Consider the following 22589-nt stretch of genomic DNA (forward strand, 5'->3'; position numbering starts at 1 on the left):
GTGGGAAAGTTTATGAAACGATGTATTTCTTAAAGTTGACAAAAAATGACGAGCATCGATAAAGATAATTTGGTGTATACGTAATTTTGTCTTCCTCTCAGTTTTCCTTTTATTCTTAATAAAATAAGATAATTACATAAAAATCACAGTAACTCCTTCTCTTCTATATTTACCCTGCTTTCAATTCCTTAAACAGCGCTAATTAAAAGAATATTTCCAACTTGTCTACTTCACCCTTCTATATCTGTTCAGAAGTACACGATCCTCCAGAATTTGTATTAATCGAACGTGAAATAACAATTACGATCGAACTGCTACGACAAAGTTACAACGTTAACTTAAAAAATTAGCCCAAAAGAGAAAAGAAATTATTTAAAAGTTAAAAGTTCGATAAATAACCTTTAACTACAGGTGTTAGCTTCGTTCGACCTCTGTTTTGAACAATTAACTGCGGCCGTACCTCACGCCGGTATTTAAGGGGTTAAAACCAGGCTAACAGACCATCAACGACCGGGCACAGAAACTAAAGAATTCGCAAACGAGGTTAATATTAACCACCGACGTAAATCCAGCATTGTTTCGCGAAACGGGAGCCTCGGAAACACGTGAAAAACGAGAAGTCGCCGTTTATCAGGGGCAGAAGGGTAAGCGATACTCGTTTAAATCGCAACGTAAACGACACGGTATTATTTACGAAAGGGATGAAGCCGCATTTCAGACGACGTTTTTCAACCCTAGACGCCAGATATTTCGTTGCTGAGGCGGAGACAGCGTTAACGTTCTACCCGTCCTTTTCGCTCCTCGTCTTTTTCATTTCCTCTTTTCCTATCGATTATCGTTACCCCATAGAGGATTCCGCGAAGCTTAGCGGCGAGGCGAGAGCATCCGCTTGTAGCTTTCACTTCGCGCACCCTGTCCCTGGGATTAGTTCTGGCTTTAATGTCCGACGACAAGGGATTTCAAAGGTAATTGAATCGAGTACAGCGATTCGTCGCGTCTTTAAAGCCGCGGGACAGATCGGCCTCTCAAGTTCACCGAAGATTATGCAGAATATGTATCATTGATGTTCATCGGCGATGAGATTTTATCGCGTTTCAATTGTGGCAGTTTCGTTCGAACAACGAGGCTAGGAAATTTTTGTTTCGACTTTGGAAATTTTATCTGAACGATTGGGCATATTTCGTGGGAGGAGGATTTCTTTCGTAAAGCAACTTTTGTTTTCTTTTTTCTTTCCTTTTTTTTTTTTGCTTGATTCTTATGTGCATCGTAAGGGGTGAGAAAATATTGTAAGCTTTCAATCTTAAAAAGATACTCGATACATCAAACAGATATCATACTACTCGTGAAGAAACACGAGAAAGCTTTAATCGACGTAAATTGTAGAACGAATAGTCTTTGTGTAAAAATGTTTCCTCTTTACGAAATTAATTTGAGCGTAATAAATAACGTGTTCCAATAAACGCGTATAACAGCTTCCATTCTTTCTTGCGTCTCGCTTCTTTTTTCCTGTTTACGAAACTGGTGAACCGATTAGGAATCGTGAGTTGATTTTAGCGTGACGAACGATACAGCGAATTCTAACAATGTACATCGTAATTTCTATTTTTATTTTCTTGCCAATCGCAATTTTAACTCGTCGATTCCTGTAATTATTAATTTGATATCACTGCCTACTGTCTAAATTCCTCGTAATTACCTAATGCTTGGTTCTGCATGCTAAAGAGCAGTTTCCTCGACAAACATCGCGGTATAATGCAAATGATTACCTTATTACGTCCATGCTGCACGGTATACAATCTATTACGTAATCAGATTTAGTTAGGGTACTCCTATTTCGGTAACAGAATGCATAATAATTCTGAACGTTTCGTTCGTCTTGAATGGAGCTTCGCGAAAGTAACATCGACTTCTGTGACGTTTTAATTTGAAATTTAATTTCGAATGCTCGATAATAACCTCCGAGGATTGCCGTCGTCCCAAATGGAAAAACACGAAGAAACTGGCAATCACGGATTCGCGACAGAGTTTGAACAAACTTTAGTGTATTGAACTTACCAGCATACTGCAGCCTCTTCGCTAACTCAAATACGCAAATAGAGTTGTACTTGAGAGGAGACCTCGATTCGGCAAAGTAATTAACCCAGTCAATCAATTTTAGCACCGTGCGTCGCTATCATCTTCCACTTTAAGCTATTCCCTCGTCGATCTGAAAAACAATATAATATATTAATACAATATAACGCGTACAGATATCGTAATTGGATCGCGGATATTCATACAAATTCCTCGTATATTTATGAACATAATTACAAAAAAACAACTGTGATAGACGATTGCTTTACTTGCAGAATATTATAGCAAGTAATATAGTTTCGGTATTTTGTAGGTTTTTGTATGCTTCGTGCGTTCTGCGGGTTTTTGTAATCCTTCAAATTTTCAATAAATAAGGATAAATTAAAGATTACGCGTTCTGATCATATAACAATGATATGTAATGATAGTATATGTGATGATATTGATAATCAAATTGCGGATTGTTACGCATATTTATATTCTTATGAACGCGCCTAATGAAATAGAATTTCAATGGAAATCTGTTTTACTTACTACATATTATAATTAACACTTCATTTTGGATATTTCATATATTTTTGCGCGCTATAGATAGCATGTAGGCATTTGTGCATTAATTTTTCATAAACGTAGAAAAATCCGCAAAAATATATAGGTAATATAATATTATTTCTCTCTCTCTCTCTCTTCCGTTGATAAATTTTCGAACTCAACATTAAAGATTGAACGATAGCTCCTAGATAATTTCAAATAACAAAAGATCGCTAAAAAATACAAAGATTGGCAACTAATACGTTTGATCTATCAGAATTTGGCTAGCCGTAAGGTACATGTAATATAAAGTTGGAAGAGAAAGAAAGAGATGGATAGCAAAAGTATACTATTGGACATTGTGGAAAGTCTCAGGAGGAATTATAGAGTGATAGAGTGCACGTCCAGTCTCGTGTGGATCTTTTTCTCACATATAGACACGAGACTTAAACGAGAAAAGTAGAATAGGACAGAATACAGCTTTTGGTGATAGACAACATTTTAAAGCATCAGTTAGAAATAAATTATACTTAGTCCTCTCTTACAACGGAACAAATTTTCGTAGATATAAATTTCATCGTCTAAAATGTAGCTTGAAATTTTTAAAAGATGTCAAGATAGTAGCAGTTTGAATTAAAATCATCGTGATCTAAAGAAATCAGCTTTCAACATTCCTAAAACCTCAAACAATTGACGTATCAACAGAAATCCTACGTTACATTATATTACCAATTGAAGATATTATAAAGAATAATCCTCCAAAAGTTGATGACAGCAAAACCCAAGTTGCGAAGAAGATACTTAGCGAAGAAACAAAGGATTCTTGCAAAAATCAAAGCCGCTTTCCAGCTGGCAAAGGGCAGCAAAAAAGATGATAATTGCCTCAGTGATTAGGTCTTTCACGTGCGACTCGAAGAACTTCAATACACACTTGAAGTCGCATTTAATACTTTCAAAAAACGACAGTTTCTTTTCGCTACCCTTAGCGCTGCATAAACGTGACAAATATTTTCTACAGCCGCTTCGCAACAGCATTTCGTTCCGATGAATCGACCTTGTTTTCGTGCCTAACGCTTTAAGAAAATTAAGAGCGAACGATGAAGGATCGAGCTTATCGGAATAAGATGACCACGGTGAGTACGAGTGCCTTTGAATTGGAGTGCACGGCCGGGTACATACGTTATCCGGTTAATTCTTTCTGGCTGGCTCGGCGAACAGAACCGGAAGCGATGTCTCTCTTTTCGTGTCAGATGGCCCGTGCTCGTTGGGCATAGCCGATTCGGCGGGTTTCGCTGTTTTGATCTGCCATGTGGAAGGATCCGATCGCTATGAAACGAGCATCGGCATACAGCTACGCGAGCCGAACCTGTAATCGGATGGCTGAGGATCGTGTGCCACCGTGTGTGCGACGGTGCCAAAGGTAACCGCTCGTGAACATAATGAACGATATTTCGGACCTGTTTGCCCGAGCCCTTCTTCTTTTCGTTCCAGCGTTCGACCACCACCACCACAACCACCAGCAGCACGGGGGATGGAAAAAAAGACCGACAGCGTAAATGAAGCGTCGACGTGTGACCGGAGAACTGGAAGATTATCGACCCGAGATTCGTACGCTCGCAAAATGGATTTTCATTCGCTTAATCGCGAAACGCCGACAGCCAACGGTTACCGTGTCGTGTCAAACCTTTTCGCATAGATCAAAATATGATGAAATTTCCAATTTATTTTTAAGATAAATATTTGAGAAACTTGTCACGTTATTTACAAGTTTTTTATCTAATAGGCGTATCCACTGAATTGGACAACAAATTCGTTCATATTTAGAAGCGAAGAGTGCTTGTGCGATGGCTTAATTAATAAATTTTTATTCTTTATCGGGAAATGTTCTAGGTACCGATTTAAGTGTAATTTCACTTGCTAGATAATTATTAACATTGCTAGAAGATGAAGCAACGTCTCTATGGAGGAAAATGTAAGTATCGATAAACATTAGTTAATTCCTTTTTGGCTCTTGTCTACGCTACTTATCTAAAAGAAAAGAACATTGAGCTTTTTTTAAATAAATTTGTACAGAAAGAACTTTCCTTTTCCATAAATTTGGACTACATTAGTGCATATGTTTCCTTTTCCTCCTGAGAAGCTTGCTTCTCCGAGAAGCACTCTTCGATCACGTTGTAATAAATTATTTAAGGAATGCAAACATCTCGATTTATTAATGGAAGATTTATAGAAAAGTAGGGCAAATGAGTTAACTCTTCAGAGATTAAATACACTTGACGTATTCGGTTAAATAAGCGTAAATGAAATTACCAGTGACCTAATGTACGGAGAGTGTATAAAGTAATCGAAAAGTAATTATTGTGAAAGCACCATAAAATGTTTGCCTTGTTGCTTGTATAACATAATTTCCACAATTTATATACAGTGACAATATTCCAAATACATGTAAAAATAGATATAATAGCTGCAGTTACGTATCTTCTTCTTTGCTGGAAATATCACTCTGTTTCAATCTTTTGCTTTTTGCATTTCATGATATGCACATGATTGGCCTATAACCCATTGATAAACGATATACATTGATATAGAAATGAACCAATGATGATAACCCACTACCTTTTTCTTACCATCAGGTTCTTTTTCATCCACCAATCATTCACGCCGTTCGTGTTTGCAGTTTTAATTTGTAAAAATGTAATTTAACGAAAATGTTATTGGAAAAGTCGCGTACGGAAAAAGCGTGTCAACTGGAACGTGTTAACTTGCTGTCAATAAATTGGATATATCGATAAATATCGTAGAATTTTTGTAAACTTGTTGCACAGAAATGTGACAAGGCAGATTGTATGTATAAACAATTCGATATGTGTATTTAGCTAATACGTTTGCCTATAAAGAAATAAACTAATAAAAGGCTGGGAATAAGTAAACGAAAAAACTGTTACAGGGGAAATAAATGTTATCCCAACTCTAAAAATTCCAACAATGGAAAAGGGAAGAAAATCGCGGTAAAATAACGAGAAGAAAATGGATTTATTCAGGATCAACGACTGGAAATCTGATCTGCAATTTAACTGCCTCTTGACCGGACGTGCGAATCTATCGAGTTGATTTCGATTAAACACTCTTGAGCCAGGCGATAACACATACGCCGGTGGAACTCGACGGCGGCAATTTTATTAATTAATTTCATCGCATCATCGCGCGTAACGAAGCATTATACGCTTGTGAAACTTCGTTATGCGTCATTCCGAATATTATTCAAATTTACACGAATAATATCGATAACGCGTGGCTGGCGATATTTCGAAAATATTTAACTAGCAGTACGAAATACGCGTGATTTTTCGCGCAAACGTTTCAAGTGTTTCCCAACGAAAATGGAAAATATTTAGTCGTCCTATCGGCCGATCGAACCCAATGAGAAACGTGTAATAGAATTTGATCGAATATTTCTTGTTTCATAGACGTAGATCGGCTCTGCTGATTATTTAAATGCCTTTAATTGCCTGTTTCCCTTCGATCAACTGTATCTATTTGTTCTTTCAAGATATAAAACATCTCGCGTAAAATCGTTAACACTTATTGTTTCTTTCGTTGTCGTAAATGTCGCGATCGCTAAAGCGCAGACGTTCGTGTGTTTATGAAAAATATCAACGTGCGTGTACATTAATATGCAAAGATATACGCGCGAGACGAGCGCAATAAAATACTCGTTTCGTTATACAGAATGGAACGATCTCGCAAATCTCTCGCCCACAGTTCTATGACGCCAGTCGCCAACGATCTGGCAATCGACGTGACTCAAAACAACAACGAACCAACAAATCTGCATTTATATTCCATTTCTCTACTTGTTTTCATAAAAGTGCAAATTTATACAAGTATCGTCACTCTGCTTACTAATCACCGCACCTTAAACTTTCTCGATAGAATTTTAATTAGAGAACTGTGTAGACCGCGCACGATTACGTGCTCACTAACCCTTAATCTTGCAAAAATACGACACGTACCTCTGCCCAAATATTTACGCGCGCCACTCAACCTTCGACTATTTCTCCTTCTCTTTTTAAATGACCAAATAATTTTCCAAAATTCGTAACAGTCCGACTAACATCCTGGAAGATCCTCTGCATCCAGTCTACTGACTTACCATATCCTTTACCTTTGAAATATAATCTTGAAATGAAAACAAGAAAAGATATAAGGCGATACGTTGCATTAAATATCGCGTTTCGTACGACACCGGCAGATGTGCCAGTACTTCTAAAACGTACAAGTGTAGGATTCGGCTATTCAAGTACGATTTCACTAGCTTCTAATAGGACAACGAACAAAGGCTAGGCGAAAGGAAGACACCCCCGGCGAGTGCGGTTAATTTCTCGACGAGCCAATACGTCGTGCAGGCTCGTCGACTCGACGACGACGTTGCTCCAAATAAATCCATCGAGGCACAGTTGGGCAGCAGCAGGAGGAACGGAGGGAGGGAGGAGAATTTCACGCGACGTGGAGGTAGGTCATGCTGTAAAAACGTAACGGCTACATAATTCGCAAGCCTGCGGGACTTCCAATCGTCTACACTTCAAAGGGAAGCTTGTCATGTACACGGCACACGAGCGGTTCGAGGCCACCTTCGCACGCACGAATAGTCAGGTGGTAACCGAGCGCAAACGTTTATTTTTAGTGCAATTTGTCGCTCGAACGATGCCATAAAGCGAGCCCTAACAGCGTGTGTGTTACCGGCTTATAGAAATTTTCACGTGTTTGTACCCACGACTAAACGCCAGTCGCGTCGTTAAATGTGTCGCACGATATGTGGAAAAAGCCTGTCCCGCTCTATAATCCGCCACGTTCCTGCCTTTCCTATCAACTGACTACAGACCAACGCCATTTTCACTCGGTTTAAGGCATTTCCATTTCGTCGTCACTCTCGTGAATAGTCGTATTAGAAAGCTTGCAACGATGTACGACGCTCTTAGTATTCGTATTTTTATTTACATGACGTTTATACACGCTGATGAATTGGGCTCGAGTTAATGTCGAAATTCGTATTGTTTAATGGCATTAGGTCGTCCGAAAAGTTTCTTTCGTTTCATAAGGAAATAATGGACCCACATTTTCCGTTTTATATTATTTTATCGAATTACGTATGGTCCACTTTGTTCTATCAAAATAAAGATCACAACGTTCGACAGATTAGGTTTCACGTTTGTATAAAGACGCATTTGTGAAAGTTGTAAAAGACGAGTCTGCAGAAGAAGGACACTTTTGGGAAAACCTAATAGTTTCATATGGCTACACAGGCTGAATAAGAGGAGCGATTGATATTGCGAAAATGAAACGTGGCATTTGTTGAAAGAGAGTGTGTACGAGAAGTGGCTTTTGTAGCCACTGTAAATATACAGGGATCCGGTTATGGCAGTCACGGATAACGTTATGAATAATTATTCTTATTGTCTTCATAATCAATCGGTTGCAAAACATACCTATATATGAAGTTGATTGAAAATAATCCACCTACTGTAATCAAATTGGAATCGACGAATGGTAGGAGATCTTAGCAGATTCGTACTAAAAATGCGACTTTCCTTCGAAACTTACCCTTAACGCAAGCACACCACTTGTCTTTTACACGAGTGCGTGGCAAGAATTCTCAGAAGATACGGAAATAGACGAGCGTACATTTATCTTTTCAAAGCATATCGTTACAGCGACATAAACGCGGACATCGATGTACGTTGCTGGAAGGTTGGAAAAGAAGACTATGCGAGTTATATTCAGGAGCTAACGACAGGAGCAAACAAGCGACAAAGCTTCTCAAATAAATTCTATGTCGTCTTCAAAGGCAGTTGTTTATAAGAAATAAAACAGTCATTATACAACAGTTTGTTTATAAGTGGATAAATGTGTAACTGTTTCTTTTTTCACAAGTGTACAAGTATCGTAATTGTTCGTAGTAAATTGAGTTCGATAATTTATATCGGTAAAAATAAATTGAATTCTTCATACTCTGTATACGTAACGTTATCAGCCGGTTATTCTTATCAAAAATTGCAAGTGACCCATAGTAAGCGGATTCCACTGCATTGAGACCGACGTGGCCACTCTTGCGCGATAGTTTACCAATTAACACGTTGATTCAGTGGTCGTCCCAGTGGATCACCTACGTTACTATATTTTCAGCTTGTTTAAACTCAGACAAATTCCATGGACCGGAAAATTTTCTACGATGTGAATGACGTCGATAAACATTTTCGATGAAATGGTACACGAATACGATATAATATTTAACAAACATTAAATGTTATGGTGTAATATACACACGATAATTTTATAATCTTACAGTTTTATTCGAAAGAGGATACGGTGAAACTTGGTTTGTCCAAATCGGTGGCGCGATCGGCGAACAAAATATTTCAGACAACCGATGAGTTCGGACGATAGAAGCTTACTGGCTTCACCAGCTACGAGTTTCGATAATAGAGGTTGACGTTCGAATAACTGAAATCCAGCCACAATTTCCACACAAATTGCGTCAAATTGTATGTCAGCTTAGACAAAACTCGCGACATGCGGATACGCGTTCGCGTGATCGGAAATAAGCTCGAGCGTGATTCGAATAATAGAGAGCTCGACGATAAACAAAAACTTGACTTGTAATTTGTACAATTTATTCGACAATCTCATTATGAAATTCGATGCTGTTAATTTTCACCCATGTTATTAATCGAATTGTGCAAACGAGCTCTGCTAATTTCCTACGAGACGCGACGGTAACAGAAAAATGAAGCTCCCAAAGCCCAAAGCGTAGAGAAACAAAGTACGTGTTATACCACTCTAAGGAATAAAATTCTCGCGCTTTATCCAATACAAAAAATGCGAAAGTACGAGAGAGCAAACATCTTTTGAAATTACAATTTCCACCAGGCTATCGCCTATTACGTGGTAATAGGTTTAAAAATCCAATGTACAATCACGTGTAAAGCTAAAACCTCTTAACTGTTGTCTGATAGCGCGTCTCTCGACACAACAGAATTTCGTAAAGCGTATTTCGTGAATTTCATAAAGAGGTAACACCGCAGCCGCGTCTTTGCAACGGATATAATTGGACTTTGCCTTAATTACATCGTCTCTCATGGATACAGCCATCAGTGGAGCCGGATAACGCATTCGACGTGAATTCAGACGCCGAGAAGATTAACAGCTCCAAAGGGAGCAAGAAAGATGTAGATCGTCTCAGCTGAGACGTTAAGACGTTCAGCTGATGTGGCAGCCGTGTTACAACTAACATCAACCAGACGAGAAATATATCGGTATCGCTGTTGAAAAATTAATGTCGCGATAAGGTGTCGCTCAGTTTCGTGTCGTGAATTAGTCTGGTCGTATCAGCCGCGTATGCACGTAGGAATTTTCTTGTCTTGACAAGACAGAGATTGATCCCTTTGGTAATGGAAACTCGAGAAAGCATTACGGTCACTTAACTTTCTTCCGGGTTTCTTCTTACAAATTTCATTTAAGGACTTACGCAGAATTTCAATCGGAAAGTTTGTAAAGAGTAGTGAAGTTCGATAAAATTACGTTCAATCGTTCTACCTTCTACCTGAATATATACCTGAGTATACTTGAATCTCTGATACTGAGAATCTGAATAAACCTTGTGAAATAGAAATGCATTAAAATTTTCCTCCGTAGCTGCGCAATTTTCTATCTTACATCAAACAATTCAACGAAGTATAGAGAAATCTGCAAGGGGAGTGATAATTTCTTTAATCGCAAGCATATCACTGGTCAAATTTGACAATCAATTTGAATTTTCTACTATCGTTATCTCGCGTAAATACAAAATTCCTAGCAACTTCGATTTAGCAAAGTTAACTGAAATTTCTCTGATCTCTAATCCTGCGATGGAACAAGATACAACTCTACCAAAATATTTTTACACGCCGCTGTACCTGTAAACACTTTGCTCTCGAAATTGACCAAATAATGTCAAATAATGTTTCAAAATTCTCCTCCTAATTAATTTCACCATCTAAACGATACTCTGGCTAACATTCTGAAGGGTTGTGCACGTCAATTTGAATCTTTATTATTCAGATTCACGTTGCACCACGACCAAGCGTTTTTCCCTTGTAACCACCGCTATTTACAGAGGCGCAAAGTGACTGACTAACAATAAGAGTAGCAATCTCGGTGGGTTGCGTGTAGCTACGGGACAACATGTGCTGTATAACGAACTACGTTCCCCGAGTGTGTACACGCGCGTTTGTGTACGCGTGTGACGGATATACAGGTGTGCAGGTGCATACGCAACCGCGTGTGACGCACAAATGACGTAGGCTAACGTGTGGTTAGTATCGGATAGGATAACAGTGGCGGTCAGAGACAGCGTTAAGCGATGTCCACACTGTCATCGAAATTACGTAGCTCGCTTGCAATTCTTCGTGGACGACAGGAATATCGCTGATCAAAAGCTTGTAATCTGCCTATCATTTAACACGTGAACCTACGAATTCGAAAGAATGTCGTAGTGTTTTACCGCTGTTACGAAAAAGATCGCTGTAGCGTTCCATACGACCTGCAAATTTCAAGAACATGGTGATGCTTCAGGGAATGTACGAATTTTAAAAAAGTTGGATAGCGTTTCGTAGGAATTTGAAAAAATGTCACAATGCTCTATAGAATTTACAAATTTGGAGAGAATAGTATTCTATAGAACGTACGAATTTTAAAAAATGTCACAGTGTTGCATAGAACGTGGGAATTTTAAAAAACGTCAAAGCGTTCTATAAGGCATAGAAATTTTAGAACGTGCCATAGTTAAATTAGTTAACGTGATTGACATAGTTAAAGGTGAAAAGTTGAAGCGTGCCATGTGTTCTACGGAACGTACGAATTTAGAAACACGGCATCGATTAATTCTCTAATTAATTTAATTAATTGCCAAATTGGTGAATGTTCGATTAATTTAATTAATTTCCAAATTCCTACGTTCGATTACGACGACAAGTAGACAAAACTTAAGCGTTTCGAGTGGATCGAGCTAACCAGACGAGCGAGGAATTCTTTTTGCCCGGGATTAACTTTCGAAAATGGATATCGTTTGGAGCCTGCGGTTTATAGGTCAATTCGTATTTTAAAACAACGAATGGAACGTTGTATGAGATTCGAAATTCGAAAGCGGCCAAAATCGAAACGCAAAACCACACGGACCAACCACCTTCTAAAAGTCTAGCAAAGGAGAAACATTCAGACCGAATTTCGTAAATAAAATACGATATACTAAGCTATGTATTTATTACAATTATTTAACAAATTTATCTGTCAATTGTCATAAAACAATATCACCTTTCTCACTATCCTCGCAAATTTTTAACGCTAATACTGCCAGAATGATCGATGACAAAATGAGCAGTTCATAATTTTCCATAGAAATTTTATACACGTGCAACGTTACATTTTTCAATGATTCTTTGCAAAATACATTAATAAAAGCTTATGTTTCTTATTGCATTATAAACATTAATTTCTTTAATACAAGTTTTACATTTTAATCGTTAGCGGTCCTAATGCCAAATTTCCACGCTTTGCGTAAATAAATTACTCGTTGTTTTAACTTCTTGTGTTATTAACGTCACTTCTGACTGTGTTGCTACAAAATGTATAACTTGCCTGAAACGTCATAAATGAACGCGTGACGGTACACTAGTCGAACGAAAAAGTTTGTGAAAGCTCTCCACGCGGTTTCTACGTTCTGGCTTTTCAAAACCTCTTGCCAACCTCCGATACGTCAGCCAAAGTGACGAAAGAGGAAATATTTCGCGTTACGATCCTGTGGCTGATACACGCTGAAACGAACGTAAAACATCATCGGAATTTGAATATTTGCAACTACGTGGATCGATCGTCACGGTAATTAAACGCAATTAAAAGCTATCGTTGTTTACACATTCGCGTTCGTAGCGAAAATGCGGTGCAAAAAGTTCTGCACGCTCGTAATTCGCGCGTAAAAAAGCTACCATTTTCGTCGTTTAAATCGCAAGTAATTAGCGCGCGTTAAGGTCTGCTTTTTCTACGCGGAAAAAATCCCGACAATTCAGCGTTCGAACAAATTGCACGCGAACAATGTAGATAGGGAAATTAAACAAAATATGGTAGAAAATGAAACGATAGGTATGCAGTTCATATGGTTAATTAACTCGCCGACGAAATTGAAATACATTGTAAGATACGAGTTTCCGATATTAATTTCGCGTCTACGCGCTCGCAGTTACCCGGCCAGTGTATCGAACGAGTTACGGGCCGTGCGTGTTTCTTACGCGAAATTGTTTTTCGAAACAACGCCCGATAAATCATGCCGCGAAATTACGTCTTCGCGGCTCGTTCGACACTCTGTACGCTTCAATTCATCAAAATTTGATTTAATGTTGACGACCGTGGCGCATCAATTTTCGAGAGATTTTGATGCAAATTTAGGCGAAGATGGAAATGGTAACTAACTTCTGTATGCTAAATACAGAGTTGCACGGAATTACGACTAAATTACTCCACGAGTTATAATTACAAGATGATTCAATTACATCGTGCTCGATTACATTGTCATTAGAATTCATAATTCGAATCTGTCATTAAATTAAATTACGATGTAATTCGCAATTGCAATTGAAGTACGCATTACAACGCGCAACTGAATAATGTAATTGAAAGACATAAACGTAAGATCAAAGTTCTGATCTGGAATTCTGTTACACATTTTATAATTCAATTACAGTAATAATCATCAATGTAATAATTTAAGTAATAATTCAATTACATTGATGATTATTACTGTAATTGAATTACCGTAAAATGCAATCATTACCATGTAATTCGAGTAAAATGTAATTAGATTAGGCGATTAAATTACAATGTCATTCAATTAGCACAACTGTGGCCAAATATTAATTGCACGTTTCGTTGGTTAATTAATCTGTCTTCTTTGGAATTTCTTCAAATCAATATATGAACATACATAACTCAGTATATATGAATATATCATACGAATAATAATACGAAATTGATTAAAACAATTATCGAGAAACACGATGTATATAAATAGAGAAAATATTCAACTTTGTTACTATACTAATTATTATTTGTGAGATTTGTATTACGATGTTGAATATACCATTCGTTTACAGTCTAATTTACAGTCTATGGTTCAATAAATTTCCGATGATCTGTCAAATTAATTTTCTTTTCCCATTACTGTTCTAACTTAGGATCAGGCTTGTACTTGTATTACATAATTCAATCTAATTTTCATTTATTTACGACACAGGGATTATTATCAGGAAGTGTTAATAATCGAAAGTTACATAAATAAACTACACGATATAATACTCTGAAATATTTTAATAACGACAAAATTTGTCTACCAATATATAAATATCAAATAAAATACCAGCAACAATGATAATACAGGTACGGCGAGTACGCGCGATAAAAAGCATTTTCCAATCAAACCGCTCTCAGTTGCGCGAACAAAAAGGTCATTTCTATTTAGGAAAATTAAATTACGTCCATTCCCAAGCTAGCCGGTTTTAAATACCGCGTACGGAACGTTCACCGCTAAAAATAAATGAAAACCACGCGGGCCTCTCCCTTCCCAGTGCTCAGGAGCTCGATTGTCAATTAAAAAAGACAGGGAACGTAGAGGGGAAAAAAGCAGCTCGCGCGTCGGTTCCAATGGTTGTTGTGGACGGTGTTTTAGCCTCGAATCGAAATCAATAAGCCGATTATTGGTCGCACTGAACGGAGATTACGTTGCTTTGAATTGACACCCCGACACTAGCTACGTGCGCCGATTGAATTTCGCGGACTTTCGAGACGGCCGGACGTCCGCTCCAGTTCCTTTTTCCACGTCTGATAACGTGAAATCAACGCTCAATGTAATCCTCGTGGACACCCCGCGAAGAATCGACCTTTTGTGACGGCCTGGCCAAGTTTCCACCTATTGTGCCATCCGCGTTATTTGCTTACACGCAAGTGAACAATACCGAAGCAACGCCACCGGCGTGAAAAGAAAAATGGAGACGTTTGCAGGAAGAAGAAAACAACGCGTCGGCTCTCTTTTTTTCAACGCCATCTGTCCAGTTTACGATAAACGAGAAACCGCTAACTAAGGCAGCGCCTAGCCGCGATATAACCAAACTATACGATGGGTTAAAGTTCGAATGGAGTTTGAACCGAGAGCATGATAATGTGAATACCTGATTTGCTTTTAATGTAAATTAGGAGAGATTAGAGGAGACTCAATTGGAGTTTCGTAGACGGTAGTAGATGGTAGTTTATAGTGTGCGAAGGATTAAATTGTTATATAGATTTTGAAATCTCTGTATGTATGTATATATAAGATGGAACAGATAATGCGAGCAAGTGTGAAAAGGGGATATCGTAAACCTCGAATTTAAGTTAAATTAGGATAAGTCAAGGAGTAGAGAAGTGTATTAAGGTAATATGTTATAATTGATATTACATGATTAGTATTTCGGCTAAAAAGATTAGATTATTATATGAGTATCGAAATTTGTGTATGTATACAGGATGGAATTGATAATGTAAAGAAAGGTAAACAAGAAGTATTGTAAACCTCGAATTTAAGTTAAAAATACTTTTTAAATGGTTTGATGAATCGGTAAACATGACAGGAACGTCGTTGGAGAAATGTCACATAACAAAGGTTAGAAGAAGCACAACTGACGACCTTGTCGAACGAAGCTAACAATATGCTGCCAAATTTCGGTTAAATCTCGCATGCAAAACAAAGCAAATTCGACGCGTAATGGATCACCGTAAGCATTGTGAGTATTTACCTGACTTTTAGACAGAGGACGCTGAGCCGATACATCATTTGCCATCATATGGATTTTGGCAGTTACATGCTCGCACAGAAACAACAATGGGGCAAACGGTAGGACGTATGCCTCACTCATGGATCGATTTATTGGAGGAAAAGGATCGTGTTTTGTATTGGAGTGGCGAGGTGCTATCGAGAGTAGCCGACAACGTAAATCAAGAAGAATCGTTTCTAATCGACTACGGTAATGAAAGCATCGACAAAAAGGTAGACTCGTGGATGGAATCGAATCAAGCGCGGATCGACAGGATTTTCAGTAAACACCCAGATTTGCCGGAAGCGTATAAAATAAAAGTAGCGAACGAACTCGAGCAAGTAATTACTATTTTCATTTTTATTTCGACATATACTGTTCGACCGTGCAGTCGCGGCTGATTTTCACGATTACTTGTATAAAATCGCGGTCGATTTTCATATTTCTCTGTAAATGGTTCGTGTTCACGTAGAACAAAGACACGATATTTAAATCGTATACAGAGCAAGATATAATGTTGTATCGCGCCCGAGTATTAAAAGTGAATAACTGTATAATAATTTCCGTGTTAATTTCAACAACTTTCTAGGGAATTTTATTGACCGTTGAGGGGAAGTGGTGAAATGTCATTCGTAACACGAGTAAAATGCCAAATATGACAAAATAATGTTGTATAATTGCGTTTAGATAACGGAAGAGTTGACGATGCAAATGAGAAACGACTATTACCACGGCTACAAGGACACTGTGAAGTTTACGAAGAAAGTAGATTTGCTAGGAGAAAGACAGCGTAGGATACATGCGAAGATTCAGAACCTCGAGAACACTTGCCACGGGAGCGTGAAAGAATTTCGAAGAAAATTCGGCACGCTCCGAGCGAAGACGTTCAAAAACCTTAGAATAGGGGAAAAGATGATATTCCAAGACAAGAAACTGAAGTCACAGTTCGCTAAACGGGTACGCAAACTTTCATTACGATTCTATTATTGTTCTTTCCGAACAACGATAATTCTATCATTCTTCTCGTTGCTGTAATTAGGTGCACGATATCGATCATAAGAACGTGGAAGAGTGTGCCAAATGTATCGATAAATTAATAAAGATCATTGAAAAAGCGGCGCTTACACAACAATGAAATGTTAATAATAAAACGGTAAATAAACGATAGCAAAAATACGGATTAATTTAGCGGACTTAGGTATAAGATAACATTGTAAAAATAAAGAAATCGGGACAAATAAATGTAAAACTAGCAGAGTGTAGACAAATAAATGTAAAATTAGCAGAGTGAAGACAAATAAATGTAAAACAAACAAAATGGAGACAAATAAACGTAATTATACATATATACATATACATATATATATAGATATTTATTTATTTATTTATTTACCTATATATAAGTATATCTAATATCGACGATGTCATAAACATGCCCGTATCATCGATTCTTGTTTCATATTGTATTAGCTATACGTAGACAATAGACGATCGATACGATCTCAAATTACTGGCTGCGTTTCCGCTATCATACATATTAAGTCATCCTCGACTCCTTCCGTTCGTTGCATTAGGAAACGTCACATTTCTCACCGAGCGCAAATTTGCATTAATTGACTTTTGGCAACAAGAGAATCGAATTGCCTAAATGATTATCTGACAGATGAAATATTTCAAAAAAGATAGCACGGTAGTTATTGTTACACGTCACAAAGACCAACTAAGAAAGATCGATTGTCGGAAGATCATTTATACTTTGAACTTGCTTATGCATCATATTTCCACGTGTCTGTAGAGAAACTAATATGAACGTGATAGACGATGATCTAAAGTCTAGTTCTAAATTCTAGGCAGAGAAAACAAACAATTCCCCTAGGAACAGGGTTGATAAGCTTAAGCTTCCATCACATACATACAATTGTAAGTTTATTTGACATGTCGACAGCTTATTGCACGAATATTGTATGTTACTGCACTTTCAGCATTTTCGAGAAAAACGGTTTGAAGAATTCAATAGTACTTTGTAATTAAAGAAATTCTGCATTGTATTCGTCTTTACGAATGCCATTACGAAATTGATTATCATGCATCGATCGTCTTTGGGAACACAAAATGACGAGAGCGAATCGTAGTTCTTGAAAATATCTCTATACACATTAAATATGATAAAGAAATATATTATTCTTGAGAAATTCACGAAGTAGATATAAACGTGATTTTTATATAACATGAAGAAACAGTAAATAACTATTTGTCGCGTGTAAAAACTCTGCTAAATATGGGCATACGATATTTATGCGGTAAACCGTCAATATTGTAAATCGGTGAATAAATCTATTCGCTGTTCATTAATAAATCTATTGAAATGATTAAAATGGAACGGATATCATCTAAAATGAATATTGACTAATACCGACGATTAAAATAAAATGAATACGGAATAAAATATTCTGGACAATAAAAACGACCAGATAACATTGTAAAATAAAAAATGCGCAACTAAATGTTCGATTACGTATTGTCATTTCTACAAATATATAATCCAATGCAATCCATAGGATAAAACGTATAAAACTACCGTACTAGTTAACCTTTCAACTGAGACATATACCCCAGTTAAATTATTAGCACGACTATATTCTTATATCTGTTGTTAAACGTACGTATTCATGTACTTATATTTGATAAATTTAAAAACGATTCGCAACTCGTTTATTTATAAATTGATATATACATACCATCTAACATCAAAAAATTTCATGAAATATAATTTATTCTAGGTAGTAGTAATATAATTTACGCCGAGGAATAATACTTTGAAAATATACGAGAAAACAATAAAAGGAATAAAAGGAGAGAACAATATTGAAATATCAATGACATCAATGCTGTTCGGATAGACTCTTATGGAGACACTCGCTACCAGGAGAACAGAATGCACAAGATGGTATTTTCAGGGCTGTACTTGAGCATCTTTGTACGAATGTCTATCGGTAATTAGGGAAACTTCTGCTATATGTTTATGTAGGAAATTGATATGTTTAACCGTTTTACTGCTGAAACCGTCATAACACGTTTTGTGAAATACGCGTTCACTATGTTGCGCTCGTGAACTTACATATTCCATGTAGCGTATTATTAATCGAGTTTTTCTCGTGAGTATACAAAACATTTAACGTCTGTTCGAATTAATTTCGTGCGAGCAAAGTGATTTCCAATTCCAAGATATCTATATACTGATATTTACACATCACCTAAAGTAAAAATTATATTAAATTAAACTCAATTAATAATTGCAAAATTTATTCATCACAGAGCGTCTTGTCGTAGGAATATATACGTATTTAGTATTCGACAATACCGAAATAAGTTAAACGCTATTAACCATAAGCGAAAACCTTATGTGTTTTCAGAAATTTTACTGGTTAGTATACATACATTTCGAGAAACGTTCGTAGAACGTTAATAATGCGTTTGAAGTGTACTTACTGTTTTCTAAAGATTGTAACGAAAACTTGACATAGCTCCAGTAAAATTATCAATGGTGACTGACTGAAATAGTTACATACCTGAGCAGAATTCGCGCGGGAATCTTCGACTAGACGTATCGTTCGAAGTCCACATCTTGACGGTCGTCAGGCACCATGCATCTTCTCTTTGTCAAGCATCGCCGAAACCGTCGTGTTTGGAACACTTTTACATGAGCTACTTTTTTACACTTTACACGAATGACACACTATTGCTAAAACCACGACGCCGCGGTAGCAACGACGGTCGCTAACAACCGGACACTATCAGGAAACCAGAAGACTCGAGGAATCATTTCTTCTTCACCATCGGAGTTGCATCTGACTCCATCTGTGAACAAGAGCTTTAATCATTACTTGTACAAGAGAATCGATGAAAAAAAACTCCATTATCATTCTATGATATTAAAAATCAAATGATATTAAAAATCGCCGATAATTTACAATAAGTTTTGATAATTATGATAATTATTATATTAATGTATATAAAAAAATACTCTATATATCGTACTTATATTAATTTAATCTACAATTTTATTTCTCCTAAAAGTATTTCATTTAAGAATAAATAAATTAAATTAATACTTTTGAGAGAAAAACAAATATATTTCTACTGTTTAGAAAAATAACCACGTTTCCCACAACCTTCAATAGCCGTGATCGTCTAGTGGTTAGGACCCTACGTTGTGGCCGTAGTAACCCAGGTTCGAATCCTGGTCACGGCAATGTGTAAAACATTGTCACGGTGAAGGTTTTTTTTTATATATATTTCCTTTCATCGATTACAACACTTTATTATATGTATTCGTTCAACAGATATAATTTTCTATAACTTTAATCTTTACAATATTTTCAATACTTTAATATATTTTTTCAAATATATTGTGATGAAATACAAACTTGAGAACATAATAACTTTTGCGATAAACAATAATAAATTGAACAAAGCAAAAGATAATGATTTCATATAAAAAATCTATATGAAAGTATGCATGTTATATGAATCATTATTACTCAATTGTTTAAGATCTGATGTAATTCCTACAACTGTGTATATTAATGTAAGCATTTATGTTATGATAAAAGAAAAGAATTGTTCATAAAACGTCAGCAAATTTTCTCTTACAGAATCAATAAATGTCAGGTAAAATCACATCAGATTCCAGTGTATAATTTGCGCTTTAAAGCACTTCAAAGCTTATTGCAATTGAATTCTTTGATGTGTCCAAATTGCTTATGTATAACATGAAGTACTATAAATTAATATCATTAATCTTTATTTTATATTATATTGTAGTGTATACACATAATGTCTCTTGTACTAAAATTCACAATTTACAACCATTTACATCAATAAAGTTCAATTATTCTAGTGCGTACCATGGCTATAAAGGTAATGCCTTAAGAAAAGTATTACATTGTATATATTAATTTGCTTTGTTAGATTACAATATACCTTCTGGAAAGCATTTGAAGGAAATTGATTTGAGTACCAACTCCAAAGCACTGACTGAACAAAAGCAGCGAGATTCACGTGGTGTATCAGGCTCTAATCGACATCTTAAACTAGGTAATTGCAATAAGAAAACTAAAAATAATTATTAACATATATCAATATATTAATAATCCTCAGGTGATGCTCACCAAGTTGCAAACTATTTTCTCACTGGAGGACCATCAAAAGGTCATGCACATTTCGTAAGAGATTGTGATTCAAATAATGATGACAATGATACAAAAAAAACAAGTAATCCTACTATTAAGTCTAATACAGATTTACTTATAAATGAACAAGATTCAAACACAACTTCATCCGATTCTATTGTTGGGGCTCCTTTACCACATATTCCTCCACCACATATTCCTCCAGTACCACATATCCCTCCACTACCTATTGCTCCGCATTTGAATTCCATTATACATCCAGCTTTAAATACAATAAGTAGATTACCACATTTGCTAGGGAATAATTTTTTACAATCTGTATTACATCCTGATTTACATCCACATATCAAGACATTACATGATATTCCTAGTACATTAGTAAAAACAGTTAGCGCGCCAGTAAGTGAGTTAATAAATGCCAGATCAGAGCTCCAAGATATGTTGCACCCAAATGGATCGTTTCTTAGAAGTATCAATGAAGTAAGTAATACAAAATGTAATGTAATGTAATTCATATATTTTTGTAATTCTATTTAATAATTATATTTAATAAATTTGAGGCACGAGAAAATAGAAAAGCAAGGAAAAATCTTAAGAACAATTTAATGTTTCCAATTGGGCAACCACCTATTGTAGGATTAGCTCAACCAAATTTCCACAAGAATGTATGTACTACTTTATTACAAGTGATAATAAACTTGGGAAAATTCTATCATATGTATATTAAATTTATAGGTTCCACTATCGAGTATGATCGAACCACATCTTCCAGTATCTCATCCTCCCCCTAGTGGTTATATGGTACACTATGTACCACACAATACAGAAACAGCATTAAAGTCTCCAACTGGTTCATCAAAATAATTACCTTCTAATTTTGAGAATAATAACTTGAATATTCAAAACGATCAAACAAATTCCTTCAATAGTAAAGTATCAAGATATAAATGAAAACAAACAATTAACACGACTATCAGGATTACAATATAATGATGAATAATAAAAGAATTTAACAAAAGTTTTAAGATATTTGTATGTATGAATGCATTCAGTTTAAAACTTCCCTTTAAAAGGTTTGTACAAGTTGTAATATAATATTTTTGTACATGAGAATAATTCTCATTGCAACACAAAAATATATGTAAGTAACAAATATTTTTATGTTCTAGTGATATTATATATCTTTATCATCTTCTCCCCTTTCCTTTTCCTTTCTTTGACGATGAACTTGACGACTGAGAAGATTGTTCACTGGATTGCTTTCCTTGTCGAGTTTTTAACTTTGGAATGGTCGTGCCCACATATGCCAAAACCGAATCTCTAGTGGGAAATTCTGATTTCACAGGAGTACCATCGTCATTTTTGAGTTGTACGCGAATACGTCCGCGAAATAATAATTCTTTGCTACGTTCTCGTGGATGTTGTTTGTTTTCTACTCCAACGTTGAAACCAGCTGCTACCAAAACATCACGAATTTCTTGATATGTTGGATTTTCGACACATTTGTCTTTTGGAAGTTTTCGACCACCTGCTAGAGTTCTTTTACTATTTAGGTATACCGGATAGATACAAATCCATCTACAACAAATTATTATACAGCTGTCAGTTTCATGTCAGAGAGGTTATGCAGCTTATTGTATTTGTATACATATATAATAAATAAAGTATATTAACATAAATTCAGTTACTTAAATATTTCTATAGAAAATAAAATACCAAGTGATACGATAAATGTTTCAATGCTTTAATAAATATACCTTTCACGATCGCTGTGTTTCTTTGATGGGTTCCATGCGAGCGCCATATTTGATGTTATCGATAGTTTCTTGAAATAATCGGTACTACTAATTCAAACCTTAATTTTTACAAAGTAAAATAAATATTTAGTATAAAGTACTAAATAACAAAAATATTAATATAT

The 22589-nt window shown here is 36.2% G+C and overlaps 4 protein-coding genes and 1 non-coding gene across 5 annotated transcripts in view; 3 read left to right on the plus strand and 2 right to left on the minus strand.

Moving 5' to 3' along the window:
• The window catches only part of LOC126923888 (poly(rC)-binding protein 3), a 326340-nt gene extending 324263 nt beyond the window's left edge, over nt 1-2077 (minus strand). The window contains exon 1 of the mRNA XM_050737802.1: nt 2056-2077. The gene's annotated coding sequence lies outside the window, so the exon portion shown is untranslated. The remainder of the gene's footprint in view (nt 1-2055) is intronic.
• Nucleotides 2078-14394: 12317 nt separating this feature from the next.
• LOC126923911 (uncharacterized) lies at nt 14395-16813 on the plus strand. Its single transcript, XM_050737856.1, has 4 exons — nt 14395-15446; nt 15521-15817; nt 16164-16433; nt 16516-16813. Exons 2-4 carry the CDS (start codon nt 15545-15547, stop codon nt 16609-16611), a joined length of 639 nt encoding a protein of 212 aa, XP_050593813.1. The 5' UTR covers nt 14395-15446; nt 15521-15544; the 3' UTR covers nt 16612-16813.
• Nucleotides 16814-19656: 2843 nt separating this feature from the next.
• Trnah-gug (transfer RNA histidin (anticodon GUG)) lies at nt 19657-19728 on the plus strand. The gene has a single exon. It is a non-coding gene; the product is annotated as a tRNA-His (tRNA).
• Nucleotides 19729-20140: 412 nt separating this feature from the next.
• Nucleotides 20141-21919, plus strand: LOC126924492 (uncharacterized). Its single transcript, XM_050739037.1, has 6 exons — nt 20141-20147; nt 20301-20396; nt 20448-20573; nt 20637-21148; nt 21229-21333; nt 21404-21919. Exons 1-6 carry the CDS (start codon nt 20141-20143, stop codon nt 21530-21532), a joined length of 975 nt encoding a protein of 324 aa, XP_050594994.1. The 3' UTR covers nt 21533-21919.
• LOC126923921 (signal recognition particle 19 kDa protein) lies at nt 20264-22582 on the minus strand. Its single transcript, XM_050737878.1, has 2 exons — nt 22426-22582; nt 20264-22246 (listed from the first exon to the last, which is right to left on the minus strand). Exons 1-2 carry the CDS (start codon nt 22470-22472, stop codon nt 21856-21858), a joined length of 438 nt encoding a protein of 145 aa, XP_050593835.1. The 5' UTR covers nt 22473-22582; the 3' UTR covers nt 20264-21855.
• Nucleotides 22583-22589: the final 7 nt, after the last annotated feature.

Source organism: Bombus affinis, chromosome 14 (assembly GCF_024516045.1).
Source record: "Bombus affinis isolate iyBomAffi1 chromosome 14, iyBomAffi1.2, whole genome shotgun sequence".
NCBI classification, from domain to species: domain Eukaryota; kingdom Metazoa; phylum Arthropoda; class Insecta; order Hymenoptera; family Apidae; genus Bombus; species Bombus affinis.

Bases quoted from the DNA above. Each gene is read 5' to 3' on its own strand.
- LOC126923911 (XM_050737856.1), top strand. From the start codon at position 15,545: ATGGGGCAAACGGTAGGACGTATGCCTCACTCATGGATCGATTTATTG. The intron at 15,818-16,163 runs GTAATTACTATT...AATTGCGTTTAG, and splicing joins TAGCGAACGAACTCGAGCAA to ATAACGGAAGAGTTGACGAT. The intron at 16,434-16,515 runs GTACGCAAACTT...TGCTGTAATTAG, and splicing joins AGTCACAGTTCGCTAAACGG to GTGCACGATATCGATCATAA.
- LOC126923921 (XM_050737878.1), bottom strand. From the start codon at position 22,472: ATGGCGCTCGCATGGAACCCATCAAAGAAACACAGCGATCGTGAAAG. The intron at 22,247-22,425 runs GTATATTTATTA...AATTTGTTGTAG, and splicing joins AAACACAGCGATCGTGAAAG to ATGGATTTGTATCTATCCGG.
- LOC126924492 (XM_050739037.1), top strand. The intron at 20,574-20,636 runs GTAATTGCAATA...AATAATCCTCAG, and splicing joins TAATCGACATCTTAAACTAG to GTGATGCTCACCAAGTTGCA. The intron at 21,334-21,403 runs GTATGTACTACT...TTAAATTTATAG, and splicing joins AACCAAATTTCCACAAGAAT to GTTCCACTATCGAGTATGAT.